At 46.9% G+C, this 14,637-nt stretch overlaps 1 protein-coding gene across 1 annotated transcript in view; it reads left to right on the top strand.

The window, feature by feature from the left end:
* The window catches only part of MYL3 (myosin light chain 3), a 21,870-nt gene that overhangs the window by 4,164 nt on the left and 3,069 nt on the right, over nucleotides 1-14,637 (top strand). The window contains exons 2-4 of the mRNA XM_027704875.1: nucleotides 8,387-8,414; nucleotides 12,660-12,809; nucleotides 14,330-14,503. Of these exons, the coding sequence (XP_027560676.1) occupies nucleotides 8,387-8,414; nucleotides 12,660-12,809; nucleotides 14,330-14,503 (352 nt within the window). The remainder of the gene's footprint in view (nucleotides 1-8,386; nucleotides 8,415-12,659; nucleotides 12,810-14,329; nucleotides 14,504-14,637) is intronic.

The following is a 14,637-nucleotide window of genomic DNA, read 5'->3' as shown; positions in this document are numbered from 1 at the left end:
GGATTTTCCCCTCTGGATTTCTCCAGGGGAAAAGCTGATCCTTGACCTTGAATCCCCAATAATCAGCAGGGAGAAGCCGATCCAGGGTTTTTATCCCTGGCTAAACTATCTCGGGGTGGGTTGAGTCACCCTTGGGAGAGGGGGATAAAGGGATAAAGGAGGATGAGGTGGGAATTTGGGTGCCAGCATTCCAGCAGCTAAAATTGTCTGAGCTGACGTGTGCAGGGGACAAAGAAGCCACGAGGAGACAGGTGGAAAATGGGAGGAGCTGGAAAAGGCCCAGTTTGCCATTTGGAGTCATCCATGACAGTTTTCCACGTTTTCCTGGGTCGTTGCTCCATGGGATTGTTGTAGCAGCTCCCGGGAACGCAGGGAAAAAAGCAGTCAGGGGTTATTTTTGGGAAAGCTGCTCTCCCTGGAAAGCCCTGCAGGCTTTGGAATGTCTGGAAGTGAAAAGCTTCCTCCGGTGTTCGGCAAGGAAAGGTGGAAAAGCAACCAGGGTGGGAGAATCCAGGAGGGAAAAACACAGGGATGGGGCAGCACCAGCCATGAGGAGAGAGATGGATCAATTTGGGGGAGATTTAATTGGGAGAGATGGATGGAATTGTGGCTGCTCCCACCCTGAAAGTGTCCAAGGCAGGGTTGGAACAACCTGGGATAGCGGGAGGTGTCCCTGTCCCGGGGTTGGGACTGGATGAGCTTTAAAGTCCTTTCCAACCCAAACCATTCCAGAATTTTCATGGGGAAAAAAAGAAAAATCCCATTTCCACAGCCTGCCAGGTGGGATTGTCAGAGCAGCTCTTTGGGCCTTCCCAAAGGGTTTTTTTGAGGGATGATTATTTCCGAGTGAGCTGGGATTTGGGAGAAACGAGTTGATGTGTGAGAAGGGCTGGGAGAGGGGACTGAAAAAGCAGGAATTACTTTGGGAAAGGATTTTGGGGAGTAAATGCCTGGGTAAGTTTGGAGGATAACTCTGGAGGAGAAAGGATGTTTTGCCTGTGACAGAGGGAGGAATTTGGCTGCATCCCTGAATTCTGGAAGAGGGAGAGGGGAGGTTGGAGAGGGGAAGGGCTTTGTAGGCAAAAACCTTTGTGAATAAGGAAGGTTTTGGCCCATCTGAGAGATTTGGAGTGGGCTGGATCCAATTCCAGACCAGACTTGGTCAAGGGTTTATGTACAAGGTTGTGACTGAACCTTTAGACACCTTTATCCCACAGGATCAAGGTCAGCAAATACATATATTTATATTTATATTTATATTTATATTTATATTTATATTTATATTTATATTTTATTTTTATTTATTTATATATTTTCTATATTTATTTATATATTTATATTTTATATCTTTATCTTTATCTTTATATTTTATTTTATTTTCATTTTTATTTATTTATATATTTTCTATATTTATTCATATATTTATACTTTATATATTTATATATTTATTTATATACTTATAATTTCTATATTTCTATTTTTATATTTTTTTATATAAAATATCTTCATAGATATCTTCATAGATATATCTATAAAATACGTATTTCTAGAAACACACCTGATTTATTAGGACAAGAAAATCAGGCAAAAAGATCTTAGACAGAATTATTTCCTACCCAGTGCAGGAGCTAAAACAACTATTAAAATATAGGGAAAATAGATATAAAATACATAAGATATAAAATATATAAAATAGAAACTATTAAAATATAGGGAAGCAATAGTGAAGCAATTACATTAAAAACTGTATGAAATTTAACCCAGTTATTAAATAGGGATTGATGTCACTCACCCAGCTCGAGGACAGTGGGAAAATCTCTTTGGAGTGGCTTCCAGCCAGGAATCTCCACTCACATTCCCAAGAAAGGGGACGTTGGAAAAACCTGCTGGCAAAATTTGGGCTGGGCTTTGATGTTGGAAAGAGCTGAACCGTCAGTCACCATCATCAGTGTCACTTGTTTGTTCCTTTATCCCAGGATTTTTCCAGCTCTGCCACATCTTATCTCGCTCCCGGGATGATTCCCTTTGGGATTGACGTTGATCTCAGCTTTGTTCGATCCCAAAACCAGCCTGACCCTCCTTCTTCAGTCCCCTCCAGTCACTCCAGTTGTTCTCCCCCTTCCAGGCAGAGCATCCCATCCTGTATCCCTGAGCTGCCGAGATCGTGGAATTCTGGAGTGTTTTGGGGTTGGAAAAGCCCTTAAATCTCACTTTCCCTCATTCCATGGGCAGGAACAGCTCCCAGCAGAGCAGGTTCCTCCAGTTCAACCCCCGATCCAGCTGAATGTGGCCCCTGCACGTGCTCAACCTCCCCACACCCTCTCACTTTTCCCTCTCCCAGCTCCTTTTCCCGTGGTTTTATCCCTTCCAGGTGCTGCCCCGTTTCCATTGTCCCCCCCCAGTGTTATTGTTGGCCCTCGGAGCAGCTCAGCAGGAATGTTTTCAGGGAGAAATTTCCCTGCTGGGCTCAGGTTTGGGAAGGTTTGGAGGGCAGAGCAAGCCCAAGCTGGGCCTCTTTCTCCCTCCAAGGTTCCTTCCTGAGCCTGAGGAATTGGAGGAGCAAGTCCGGAGGAAAAAAGGACCAGAATTTTAGCAAAGAAAGACAAGAGACACTGTTGTGAGTTCGTAGGAAGTGTTTCCTCTGGAATTCTCTGGGATTTGCCTCCGAGTCCCAGTTCTTGTTAAGGAGAAGTGCTCTCCTGGGAGCTTCTTGTGATTTATTTTTAATTTAGTGAGCAGCAAATGGCTCTTCAATGTGTGCTCCAGGATTGCACGGATCTGGTGCTGCTTTTTTGGATTTCTGCCAGTCCTGGGCACTTTTCCAAACTATAGGTGTTGGCTGTTGGATTTTAAGCTGTAAAAGAAGGGATGATTCTGCTCCAAAATCCTGGCTCTGGGCTGCCCATGGAAGGGAACAGGAGCCTGAACCTGGGCAATCTTTGCTGTGGCTGAAAGGAAATCCTGGGTTTGTCCCATCCATCATCCCTATGGAGCTGCAGGGGGTCCAAACTCAGCAGCCTGTGGTGGTCCTTCCTTGGGAAACCCTGACCTGAGGAATTCAGTTCATGAGGGAATCCAAATTCAGTGTTTATGGGAATATTTAGGGAAAAAATGACCTGAGGATTTCAGGTCCTGGTGGGGATTCAAATTCAGTATCTGTGGTTCTTCTTAGGGAAAACCTGACCTGGAGATTTCAGGTCCTGGTGGGAATTCAAATTCACTATCCATGGTCCTTCTTAGGGAAAATCCAACGTGAGGATTTCAGGTCCTGGTGGGAATTCAAATTCAGTATCTGTGGTTCTTTTTAGGGAAAACCTGACCTGAGGATTTCAGGACACGTTGGAATCCAAATTCAGTATTTGTGGGAATACTTAGGGGAAAAATGGCATTAGGATTTCAGGTCCTGGTGGGGATTCAAATTCAGTATCTGTGGTCCTTTCTAGGGAAACCCTGGCCTGGAGATTTCAGGTCCTGGTGGGAATCCAAATTCACTATCCGTGGTCCTTCTCAGGGAAATTCCTCCCTCCTGTGCCTCTGTTGAGCTCAGGCTGACAGGAATTTGGCAGCTTCCCTGACAGGGATGAATCAGTGCCTGGAAGTGGAAAAGGAATTTCAGGGTTAGGAAACAATCCATAGCCTTGATCCCACAAAGCCTCTGCTCTGGAGCCAGGCTGGGAGAGCTGGGGGGGTTCACCTGGAGAAGAGACAGATCCAGGGAGCCCCTTGCAGGGCCTAAAGGGGCTCCAGGAGAGCTGGAGAGGGACTGGGGACAAGGGATGGAGGGACAGGACACAGGGAATGGCTTTAACTGAAAGAGGATAAATTTAGATGGGATATTGGGAAGGAGTTGTTGGCTGGGAGGGTGGGGAGGGACTGGAATGGATTTCCCAGAGAAGCTGTGGCTGCCCCTGGATCCCTGGAAGTGTCCAAGGCCAGATTGGAGCAACCTGGGCTGGTGGAAGGTGTCCCTGCCCATGGCAGGGGTGAAATGGGATGATCCTTAATGTCCCTTCCAACCCAACCCATTCTGGAATTCATGATTACATCAAAAGAGATTTAATTCAGACCAAAGGATTCCACTGATGGATTTTGACCCGAGGGATGGATCCAAGAGCTGCCCAGGCATGTTTGGGATGAATGATCTCACCCAATCCTCCATCCCTGACCCACACCACTGGCACAAAGTAAATGTGGAAAATGTAACCAGGGGGGTATTTCCCCAAAATGTTGCTGTGTCCATTTGCCACCTCAGGTCAGTGCTGAATTATTCCCACCATTTCAGTGCTGAATTAGGGGCTCTTGTGCTCCCATCTGAAGTCCTGTCACGTTGTCCAGAGAAGCTGTGGCTGCCCCTGGATCCCTGGAAGTGTCCAAGGCCAGGTTGGAGCAACCTGGGCTAGTGGAAGGTGTCCCTGCCCATGGCAGGGGGTGGCACTGGATGATCCTTAAGGTCCCTTCCAGCCCAATCCATTCCATGATTCCACGATCCAGTAAAACTTTCGATGGGAAGAGGGGACATGGGACGACTCAAACCACCAGATGACCCCCCAATAGATGCAGATGAGGACCCAGAAATAACCAAACCCTGAGCAGGGATGGATTAAAACACAGGGATAGATCAAAATCCCTCTGGGGATGTTCCACTCCTCCTTGCCTCCAAACCCTGGAAATCGAGGGAATTTTCCAGCTGGATTTTCTGGGCAGGCCAATCCTCGTGTATCTCCCTTTTTCACAGAGCTGGGGGATGTTTCCCCCAAAAAAACACTTGAGGAAAACTTCAAAAAGGCACTTTGGTGGCACCAGAATATTTGGCAAATACACCCGAGATTTTTGCAGAGGGCTTTCCAATAAAAATCTGAGAAGGATAAAGAAAATGACTGGTTTCAGCTTTTTAAAATTAATTCCCTGTTTGGATTGTTTTGATCTGAAGCAATTAATTATCTCTGAGGGTTCTTTCCTTCTTATATAGAAAAAAAAAATACCCTGAAATCATTAAGGGTTGGAATTACTTCAGTTTGGGCTAAAGAGAACATTTTGACCAATCTGGAACAGTTTTTCTCCCTCATTTCCAACTAAAACTGTCATCAAGTGGAAGACAAAACCCAAACCTGTTTTCATTCTTAATGAAAATGACTTTTCCCCCCCAAGAAAATTTGGCAACTGCTCAGTGGCCCCTAAAATACGGGATTATATTGTTATTTTTTTTTCAACATTTTTTGGAGGGGCAGTTTTCTCTTCCACTCTTTTGTTCTGCAGCTGCCAGGGAACAACTTCTCTGCAATTAAAGAGAAAAATCTAATGGGTTTTGGAGCCTTTGAAGACAAAGAGGCAGCTTTGGTGGGTCTGGATTGCTGGAGGCACCTTAGAGATCATCTCATCCCACCTTCCACTAGCCCAGGTTGTTCCAAGCTGGCCTTGGACACTTCCAGGGATGGGGCATCCAACATTTCTTTGGGTGTTTGGACCAAACTGGTGCAAGTTGTGCAAAGCAAAGGCTGGTGCAGGTGGAAAGAGGTGGATTGGGAGGGTTTGCTCTGCTCTCATAGGGTGATTTCAACACAATTCTCATTTTCCTGCTGAGTTTTCCCTTTCCAGTCCTTACCTCAGACCAACCAGGACCCGAGAAGTGTTTTTTTTATCACATTATTTCTGCTTTATCGCTGAAGGAACTTGCCCAGAATCACAAAGGGCTGCAAGGACCTTGAGGATCATCAAGTCCAACCACCAACCCACCACTAAACCACCTCCTCAAGGGTCACATCCCCAGGTTTTTGGAACACTTCCAGGGATGAGGACTCCCCCACTGCCCTGGGCAGCTCATTCCAATGCTTGACAGCCCTTTCCCATGCAGAAATTTGTCCTTAAATCCAATTTGGGGAAATTTGGGGAAATTTGCCCCCTCTGGTGCAACTTGAGGCCGTTTCTTTGCAGCAACAGCAAAACAAACCCTGCAACTTGGCAGCTTTTTGAAAAGGAGGGGATGAGAGAGTGATAAATAGGTCATGGTTTGATAGTTTTTGGGGGTTTTCAGGGCTCTGCAGCAGGTCCTGCCCTAGAAATCCTTTGCAGAAACACATCCTGCCTTGGAGATTTCTGAGAACTCATCTTCTGAGACCTCAGCCAAGATATTTGTCTGCTCCTGGTGTGGCTGTGGCTCAGAAGGCTTGGTTGGTGTCTCTAATTGTGTGTGTGGAGGGTTTTGTCTGATTTATAGATGAGGAAACAACATCTCCTCGGGGCTGTCCCGTGTTCCAGGTGCGTGTACCAGGGGGGGAAGGGAGAACTTCCCCCTCCAGGCAGCATTCCCGTCATCCCTCCAGCCATTCCCAGCCTTTATTCCCCTCTCCAATCTGCCCCTGGAAGAGCAGGGAGTCGTTCCAAACACGCCCTGGATGTGGAGCAGCCCCGTAACAAGATCTGCATTTCTCACATAGCTGCGAAACCTCCATCAATGTGGTTTTAATCACCATTTGTGTAACGTGCAATAACTATTAAATTGAAATTAAATGCCCGGCTCGGAATATGCACGAGGCCCTGGACAATGTGCTAACTCTTCCCAAATTGCTGGAAAGCTGGACTGTAAGGATGTAAGGAGTATTTGTTCCTCCCATAAACCAGCTCCATCTTAACGTGGAGATGGGGAAAAATTGGTGAAATGAGAGGAGGGATGGGGGGAGAAATAAAAACTTGGGGTTTCCCTGAAGTTTTTCAGACAGAGGTGCTTGGGTGCACTTTTCCCTGGAGTTTGTGCTGACAGGATGGAAAAAGGCAGTGGTGGGTGTTCCCTGTGGGAAGTGGAACCACACAGGTTGTGGGTTGGATGGAGATGGGAGTCAGGAAATCACCCTGGGATCAAAGATGGGTTTAGAGTGGAAAAGACCTTTAAGATCCTGGAGTCCAACTGTTCCCCAGCACTGCCAAGGCCACCACTGCCCCATGTCCCCAAGTGCCACATCCACGGGGCTTTGAAATGCAGGTTTATAAACTCATTTCTCACTTCTGCTTTCTCTGCCTGCCTGGGGGTTCAATGGGGCTGTGCTTGTCAGAGCACACAATGGATATCAGGGAGAGCATTGGGAAGGAATTCCTGGCTGGGAGGGTGTAAGGCCCTGGCACAGGTTGCCCAGAGAAGCTGTGGCTGCCCCTGGATCCCTGGAAGTGTCCAAGGCCAGGCTGGAGCAACCTGGGCTGGTGGAAGGTGTCCCTGCCCATGGCAGGGGGTGGAATGGGATGATCCTGAAGGTCCCTTACAACCCAAACCACTCTGGGACTCTCTAATTTTCTACAGGGAAGTTTTGGCCCATTGCAAAGTAGTCCTGGGTTACAGAGGGATTATTTTGGGAACCCTGTGAGTGTTGGGAAACAAAAGCAGAGCTCTCTCTGTCCCCCCTGTTATCACAGGGTCTCTTTGGCAGCTTGATCCTGTTTCTTTTCCAAGACAGCTGCAGGGCAGGAGCTGTGACAGTTTGAAGAGGTCCAGCTACTCTTTGATTTTTCAGGAGCTGGAAGTGCCTGAGGATGGAGTGGATTTGCTGGGGGGGTTGACAGTTTGTGCTGTTCCATCCCTGGGATGGAATGATCTTCAGCTGAAAGAGGGCAGGTTTAGATCAGGTGGGATATTGGGAAGGAATTCCTGACTAGGAGGGTGAGGAGGGACTGGAATGGATTTGCCAGAGAAGCTGTGGCTGCCCCTGGATCCCTGGAAGTGTCCAAGGCCAGGTTGGAGCAACCTGGGCTGGTGGGAGGTGTCCCTGCCCGTGGCAGGGGTGGCACTGGATGATCCTTAAGCTCCTTTACAACCCAAACTGTTCCAGGATTTTCTGGAGGTATTTGGGGTGGTGGTTGCTGCAATGGTGGAGAAACACAACCCCCTTGAGACAGAGTTGGGAGAGTGGGATCTTTGCATCCTGTTTCTGTCGTGCTGCATTTGGGAAAACCTGAATATTTCCTGCCCAACCCATTCAAGGCTTCAGGATTATAGAAAAAGGGATTCAGTTCAGACCAAAGGATTCCATTGATGGGTTTTGACCTGGGAGATCAATTCAAGAAGCCAAACCTTTGCTTTGGTGGGTTTTGGGAGTTCTGGTGACAGAACAATGAGAGATGGAGGACGAGGAGGAGCCAGGCAGGTGAAGGCAGGGATACGTGGGATATTGGGAAGGAATTCCTGACTAGGAGGGTGGGGAGGGACTGGAATGGATTTTCCAGAGAAGCTGTGGCTGCCCCTGGATCCCTGGAAGTGTCCAAGGCCAGGTTGGAGCAACCTGATCTAGGGGAAGGTCTCTTCCCTGGACCTTCCCACCACCACGAGCCAGAGACTCCAGCAGTGTCTCCTCCCCTGCCTCAGTTCCCTGGGCTTGATCTGGTCCCTCTTTGTGTCTTGCAGGTCGAGTTCACCCCCGACCAGATCGAAGGTGAGGAAGATGTTTCTCTTCTCTGCACGATAAATCCCATCCCTGGGAGGTGCTGGCAAGTCCTGGGATGAGCAGGGGGTGGGGGTGACATTGGAGCAACCTTGGGAAGGCTGTGCTTTCATTCCTGGCTTTTCTTGTGCTCTGTCCCTCGTCCAATTCCTGTGGTGAACTGGTAAAGAAAAGGGAGAAAACCATGGACCATTTAGAGCAGTTACACCCCCAAAACCTCACTCCAAAGATGTGCTTTTACTTTTAGAAAAAAAAAAAAAAAACAAACCTAAAAAAACCCCCATGAATCCTTTCAAGAGAAAGTGCCCCAACCCTCTTTGGAGAACTTTTCCCCGTATTTAATCAGGATTTAATGTGTTCCAGTTCTCCAGAAACCGGCAAATAATGACAGAAATGGCTTTTCTTTTTCTTCTTTCAAAGCAAAACATCAGCATTCATTTCTAAAACCCAAGAAACTGATACCAAAACCTCAGGCCTGAAATCTGGGAACGCTGTGCCTGCAGCTGTCCCCATTTTTTTCCTCAACTACCAGCCTGCTTTTTTTTTAACTTCCAGGATAATTGATGGATGGAATCAAACATCTGGGAGAACTTTGCTTTGGTGTTTAAGCACTTGGCAGGGCCTGGAAAAGATGGTATCAGAAAATGGGGCTAATTGGAACAGGAAAAAATAAATCAATCAGGGAGGAGAGATACAGAAGGGAGGATTTTCTGTACTAGAAAATGCCATAATATCCTGGAGGCTGAGGCTTTGCCACAAACTTCCAACATTGTGGATTTTCAAGCCCCCCCTTTAATGGCTTTAGTTTCTATTTTCTAACAACAGCTCAAAAAGTAACTCAAGACTGGACACAGCTTTTAATTTCTGGGAATTTGCCCCTTTTCAAGTCCCAAAGTCAAGGGGGAACCATAGGAGAGGCAGGACTCCGAGCTCCAAACCTTGGGATCATTCCAGCAGCACAAAACATCTGGATAGTTTCCTCAGCTGAAGTTTTGGGGGATTGGAAGGGATGCTCCTCATTTATCAGTGCCTTGTTTTCTCTCTCCCCGAGGAGAACAAGCTCCAGAGATTCCGTCAGGGAATGGGAAAAGACACGTTCGGAAAAATTGGGATGCTTGTCTGGCCACCAGCCCGTTGGGATGGCCGGGAAAGGACAGATTTGGAGGGAATCCAGGGTGGTCAAAAAGGGATCAGGTCTCAAAACCACACCTGGAGATATATTATTTATACAATATATAAGAATATATATAATATCTATTTATATATTTATATATAATGTATGATATATAAATATTTATATAATATAATCTATATAATCTATATTTATATTTATATTTATATTTATATTTATATTTATATTTATATTTATATTTATATATAAATAAAATAAAATGAAATTAAATAAAATTAAATAAATAAGATGCAACAACCCTTATGTATTTTTATATATAAAATATATATATTTATATACATTATATATATTATATATTATATATATATTTATATATTTATATATATTTTATATATTTATATATATAAAATATATATAATAATGTATAATAGTCACCTCTCCTCTCTCTGTTGACCCAATGAGTACTCAGGTGTCCCAGTGAGACTGGATGCTTCCCAGTTTTTCAGCTGATCCCAGAGCAATGGGAATTCCACCCTCCCTCAGATATCACTGATCTTCTCCATTGACCCAACTGGTTTCTGGCAGCTGATTCTGAACTGAGCTGGTGGAGGAGAAACAGAGGCTGCAGCACCTCAAGCTCTTTTCCAACCCTTCCAGAACACTCCAAACCCCTTTCCTCTTGCTAAGGAGAAGACTTTGATGCCCCAAGGAGTCCCTGAAGGGATTCATTATCCTGTTGGTCCCCAAATTGTTGCTCTGAGGAGCAGAACGGGCTGTGGGTGAAGCTCCACACCCACCTCTCCGTGCCCTGCTGCCTCAACCACCAGTGAAACCCAGCCCTTGTGGCCACATGTGTTTATAAAACTGCATTTCTGGCCTCTTGAGCCCCGAAAATCGCTGAAAAGGGCAGAATAGGAGCTATTCAAGATGAGCAGAGGGGTAGTAATTAGCCAGCTGAAAATATCCAGCGCTGCTGCCGGCGGTTTCAGGGCTCGCAGGAGGGCAGAGGACACCCTGGCCAGGCTGCTTTGGTTGCTTTGATGGGGATTTGCATCAAGTCAGCAAATGCAAATGACAAAAAAAATAGAAATAGAAGGGAAAAAAATGAAAATTTGAGCTGGCAGCGACTGGGATGGGCTGGGAACGTTTGGGGGCTGCTCAGGCAGGAGGTGAGTGGTGGGGGGATGAGGAGCTCAGGGGGGTGGGTTTGTCCTCCAGCTCGGGAGCTGAGACCACCAGGACAGGCCGGAGCTGGGAAAGGGTCTCTGAGCCCTTCCCACTGCCAGCAAGGAGCCCGGGAAAATCCAAGGTTGCCCTCTGCTGGAGTGAGGGGCTGGCAAAGGGACCGGGGACAGGAGCAAAGAGCCGGGAGAGGAGAATGCAAAGAAGAAAACAAGGGGAATGTTAATTAGTCCCAAGGGAGAAAATGTTGTTTGAAAGTCTTGGATGAAGAAGGAGATGAGTAAGATATGAGTGGAATGATAAAAATGAAAAGAGAGGGACAAAGGAGGAGAAGCAAACCCTGAGGGAGGAACAGAGGGGAATAAGCAAAGGAGAAGAGAGGAAAAAAAAGGGGGAATGGGATAATGAGGAGAAGGGATTGAGAAGGGAAAGATGGAGAAAATCTGGTGAGCAGAGTGAAGGGCTGAGTGGTTGAAAAGGTCAGGACCTCGGGAAAAGAGGGATAAACTCACTGTGTGTGGGAAGTGGGAGGGGAATTGTGCAGAAGAGCAACAGCAGGACGAGGGTGGGATTCAGGGATTCAGGGCTTTAAAGCCAAGGGGATATTTGGGGTTCTATGAAGTAAAGGATAAAGGATAACAGTAGGGGTAAAGGATCAAGGATGGTAGTAAAGGATAACAGCCTGTTATTGCACCCTGAGGTGTTCCTCTGCTTCTGCAACTCCAGCAGGGAGAGGAGACCTGAGGAACTGGTGTGTCCTGGGCTCCTGCCCGGACTCCATTGGAATCACAGGATCATTTCGGTTGGAAAAGATCCTGAAGATCATCAAGCCCAACCACCAACCCACCACTGCCAAGTCCAGCACTAAGCCATGTCCCCAGGCACCACATCCACAGGGAATTGGGGGCAGAACAGGGACCATCTCCCATGGGAATGTTTCTACCAGGATGCTACTGCAAAGAGCCTCAATTTAGGGCTGGAAGAAAAGACATGAGGATGTTCCCAAGGATGTTGTGGGAACCTGTTCTGGGATTCTGGGATAAGGTTTTCCACATAACTTCACCTTCCCTCACCAACCATTTGTTGGGTGATAATTCCAGTTTTTGATCATGGCATATCTTGTTCATAATTCCAATTTTTCATCATGGCATTTCTTGCTCATAATTCCACTATTTAATCATGGCATACCTTGCTCATAATTCCAGTTTTTGATCATGGCATTTCTTGCTCATAATTCCAATTTTTGATCATGACATTTCTTGTTCATAATTCCAGTATTTTATCATGGCATATCTTGCTCATAATTCCAGTTTTTGAACATGGCATATCTTCTTCATAATTCCAATTTTTGATCATGGTATTTCTTGTTCATAATTCCAGTATTTAATCATGGCATTTCTTGTTCATAATTCCAGTGTTTGATCGTGGCATATTTTGCTCATAATTCCAGTATTTGTTCATGGTATATCTGCTTCATAATTCCAGTACTTCACGATGGCATTTTTTGTTCACAATTCCAGTATTTCCTCATGGAATATCTTGTTCCCTGCTGATGGAAATGCTCCTTCAGCTCCGGGGGCTGTTGCTCTCCAAGTGCCTCACGTTTAACACAGTATCCAGTTATCCCAGGAGCAGAATTCCTGCAGTATCCTGGGCCTTCCTGAGGAGCTGGAAAGCTCTCAAGGCCAACCATTCCTACCCTGTTTTCTGCATTTGAACTGAGGAGGAAATACCAGGAGAAAAGCATTTGACCTCTCCGATCCCATCCCTGATGGAACCGGAAAACCCAGGGGAGGAGGAACACAAACCCTGCAGATAACAGAGGCAACAAAGCTCATCGAGGCTGTTCCCAAACTCCCAAATAAAAGGCTCAGGCAGATTTGTCTTTGGAATGAATTTCTCCTTCTCTTTTTGCCTCCCAGAATTTAAGGAAGCGTTTTCCCTCTTCGACCGGACCCCGAAATCGGAGATGAAAATCACTTACGCCCAGTGTGGGGATGTCCTGAGAGCTCTGGGGCAGAACCCCACCCAGGCCGAGGTCATGAAGCTGCTGGGCAGACCCAAACCAGAAGGTTGGTGCCCTCCCGTTGTGTGTGTGTGTTTTGGAAAAGGTCACTCCAAGAATTATCCGTGAGATCTCCATTTTTCTGATGGAGATGTTAATTTTGGGACAACAAGGGCTGTGATCAGAAACATAAATGAGGAAAGAAGTGGCCTTGCAGTCAACAAACTGAGGAGAGGAGTTTAATTTAACCCTGTACATCAATGTGTTTTACAATGATAAGTTTTTCTCTTTTAAAATTGCTTTGATGGCAGGAATTTGTGTGTGTTGACTAAAAAATACAGATATTCCAAAGCCATCCCGAAAAACAAAGGGATGGACTGGTTGTGAGGGCACAGATAGTTCTAAAAAAGATATGTGAGAAGGTGTGGGGTGTTTGCAGAAATACCTCCCTGTTTCTATACTCTTCTCTCCCCTTTAACTGGAATTTTGGGACAGTTCTTGTACCCGTGGTGGATGGGGTGGTGGGTGTCCCATGGTGGGTGTTCCATAGTGGATATCCCATAGTGGGTGTCCCACAGTGAGTGTCCCATGGCTGATATCCCATGGATGATGTCCCATGGTGGATGTCCCATGGTGAGTGTCCCACAGTGGGTATCCTACACTGGATATCCCATGGTGGGTGTCCCATGGATGGTGTCCCATGGCTGATGTCCCATGGTGGGTATTCCAGAGTGGATATCCCATGGATGATGTCCCATGGTGGGTGTCCCATGGCTGATGTCCTGTGGTGGGTATCCCGTGGTGGGTATCCCGTGGTGGGTATCCCATGGTGGGTGTCCCATGGTGGGTGTCCCATGGCTGATGTCCCATGGCTGATGTCCCATAGTGGGTATCCCATGGTGGGTGTCCCATGGATGATGTCCCATGGCAGATGTCCCATGGTGGGTGTCCCATGGTTGGTGTCCCATGGTGGTGTCCCATGGTTGGTGTCCCATAGTGAGCATCCCATGGTGAGTGTCCCACAGTGACTGTCCCATGGCTGATGTCCCATAGTGGGTATCCCATGGTGTGTGTCCAATGGTGGGTGTCCCACAGTGGACATCGCATAGTGGGTGTCCCATGGCTGATGTCCCATGGTGGGTGTCCCATGGTGGGTGTCCCATAGTGGGTATCCCATGGTGGGTGTCCCACAGTGAGTGTCCCATGGCTGATGTCCCATGGCTGATGTCCTGTGGTGGGTATCCCATGGTGGGTATCCCATGGTGGGTATCCCATGGTTGATGTCCCATAGTGGGTATCCCATGGTGGCTGTCCCATGGTGGATATCCCATGGCTGATGTCCCACGGTGGGTGTCCCATGGCTGGTGTCCCATGGCTGGTGTCCCATGGTGGGTATCCCATGGTGGGTATCCCATGGTTGATGTCCCACGGTGGGTGTCCCATGGCTGATGTCCCATGGTGGGTATCCCATGGTGGGTATCCCATGGCTGATGTCCCATGGTGGGTGTCCCATGGCTGGTGTCCCATGGTGACCCCTCAGCTCTCGCAGCCTCCAAGGAAACATTGCTCTGCTCCGTGTCCTTGCAGAGATGAACTCCAAGATGATTGACTTCGAGACCTTCCTGCCCATGCTGCAGCACATCGCCAAGACCAAGGACACGGGCACCTACGAGGACTTCGTGGAGGGGCTGCGGGTCTTTGACAAGGAGGGCAACGGGACGGTCATGGGGGCTGAGCTGCGCCACGTCCTGGCTACCCTGGGTGAGAGCTGCTGCAGCTTAGTTATTTTATTTTATTTTATTTTATTTTATTTTATTTTGTTTTATTTTATTCTATTCTATTTTATTCTATTTTATTTTATTTTATTTTATTTTATTCTGCCTCCATTGGAACTC

Source organism: Neopelma chrysocephalum, unplaced genomic scaffold, assembly GCF_003984885.1.
Source record: "Neopelma chrysocephalum unplaced genomic scaffold, ASM398488v2 Primary Assembly neopelma1_295, whole genome shotgun sequence".
Classification (NCBI taxonomy): Eukaryota; Metazoa; Chordata; class Aves; order Passeriformes; family Pipridae; genus Neopelma; species Neopelma chrysocephalum.
This window is presented reverse-complemented; position numbering and strand designations above follow the sequence as displayed.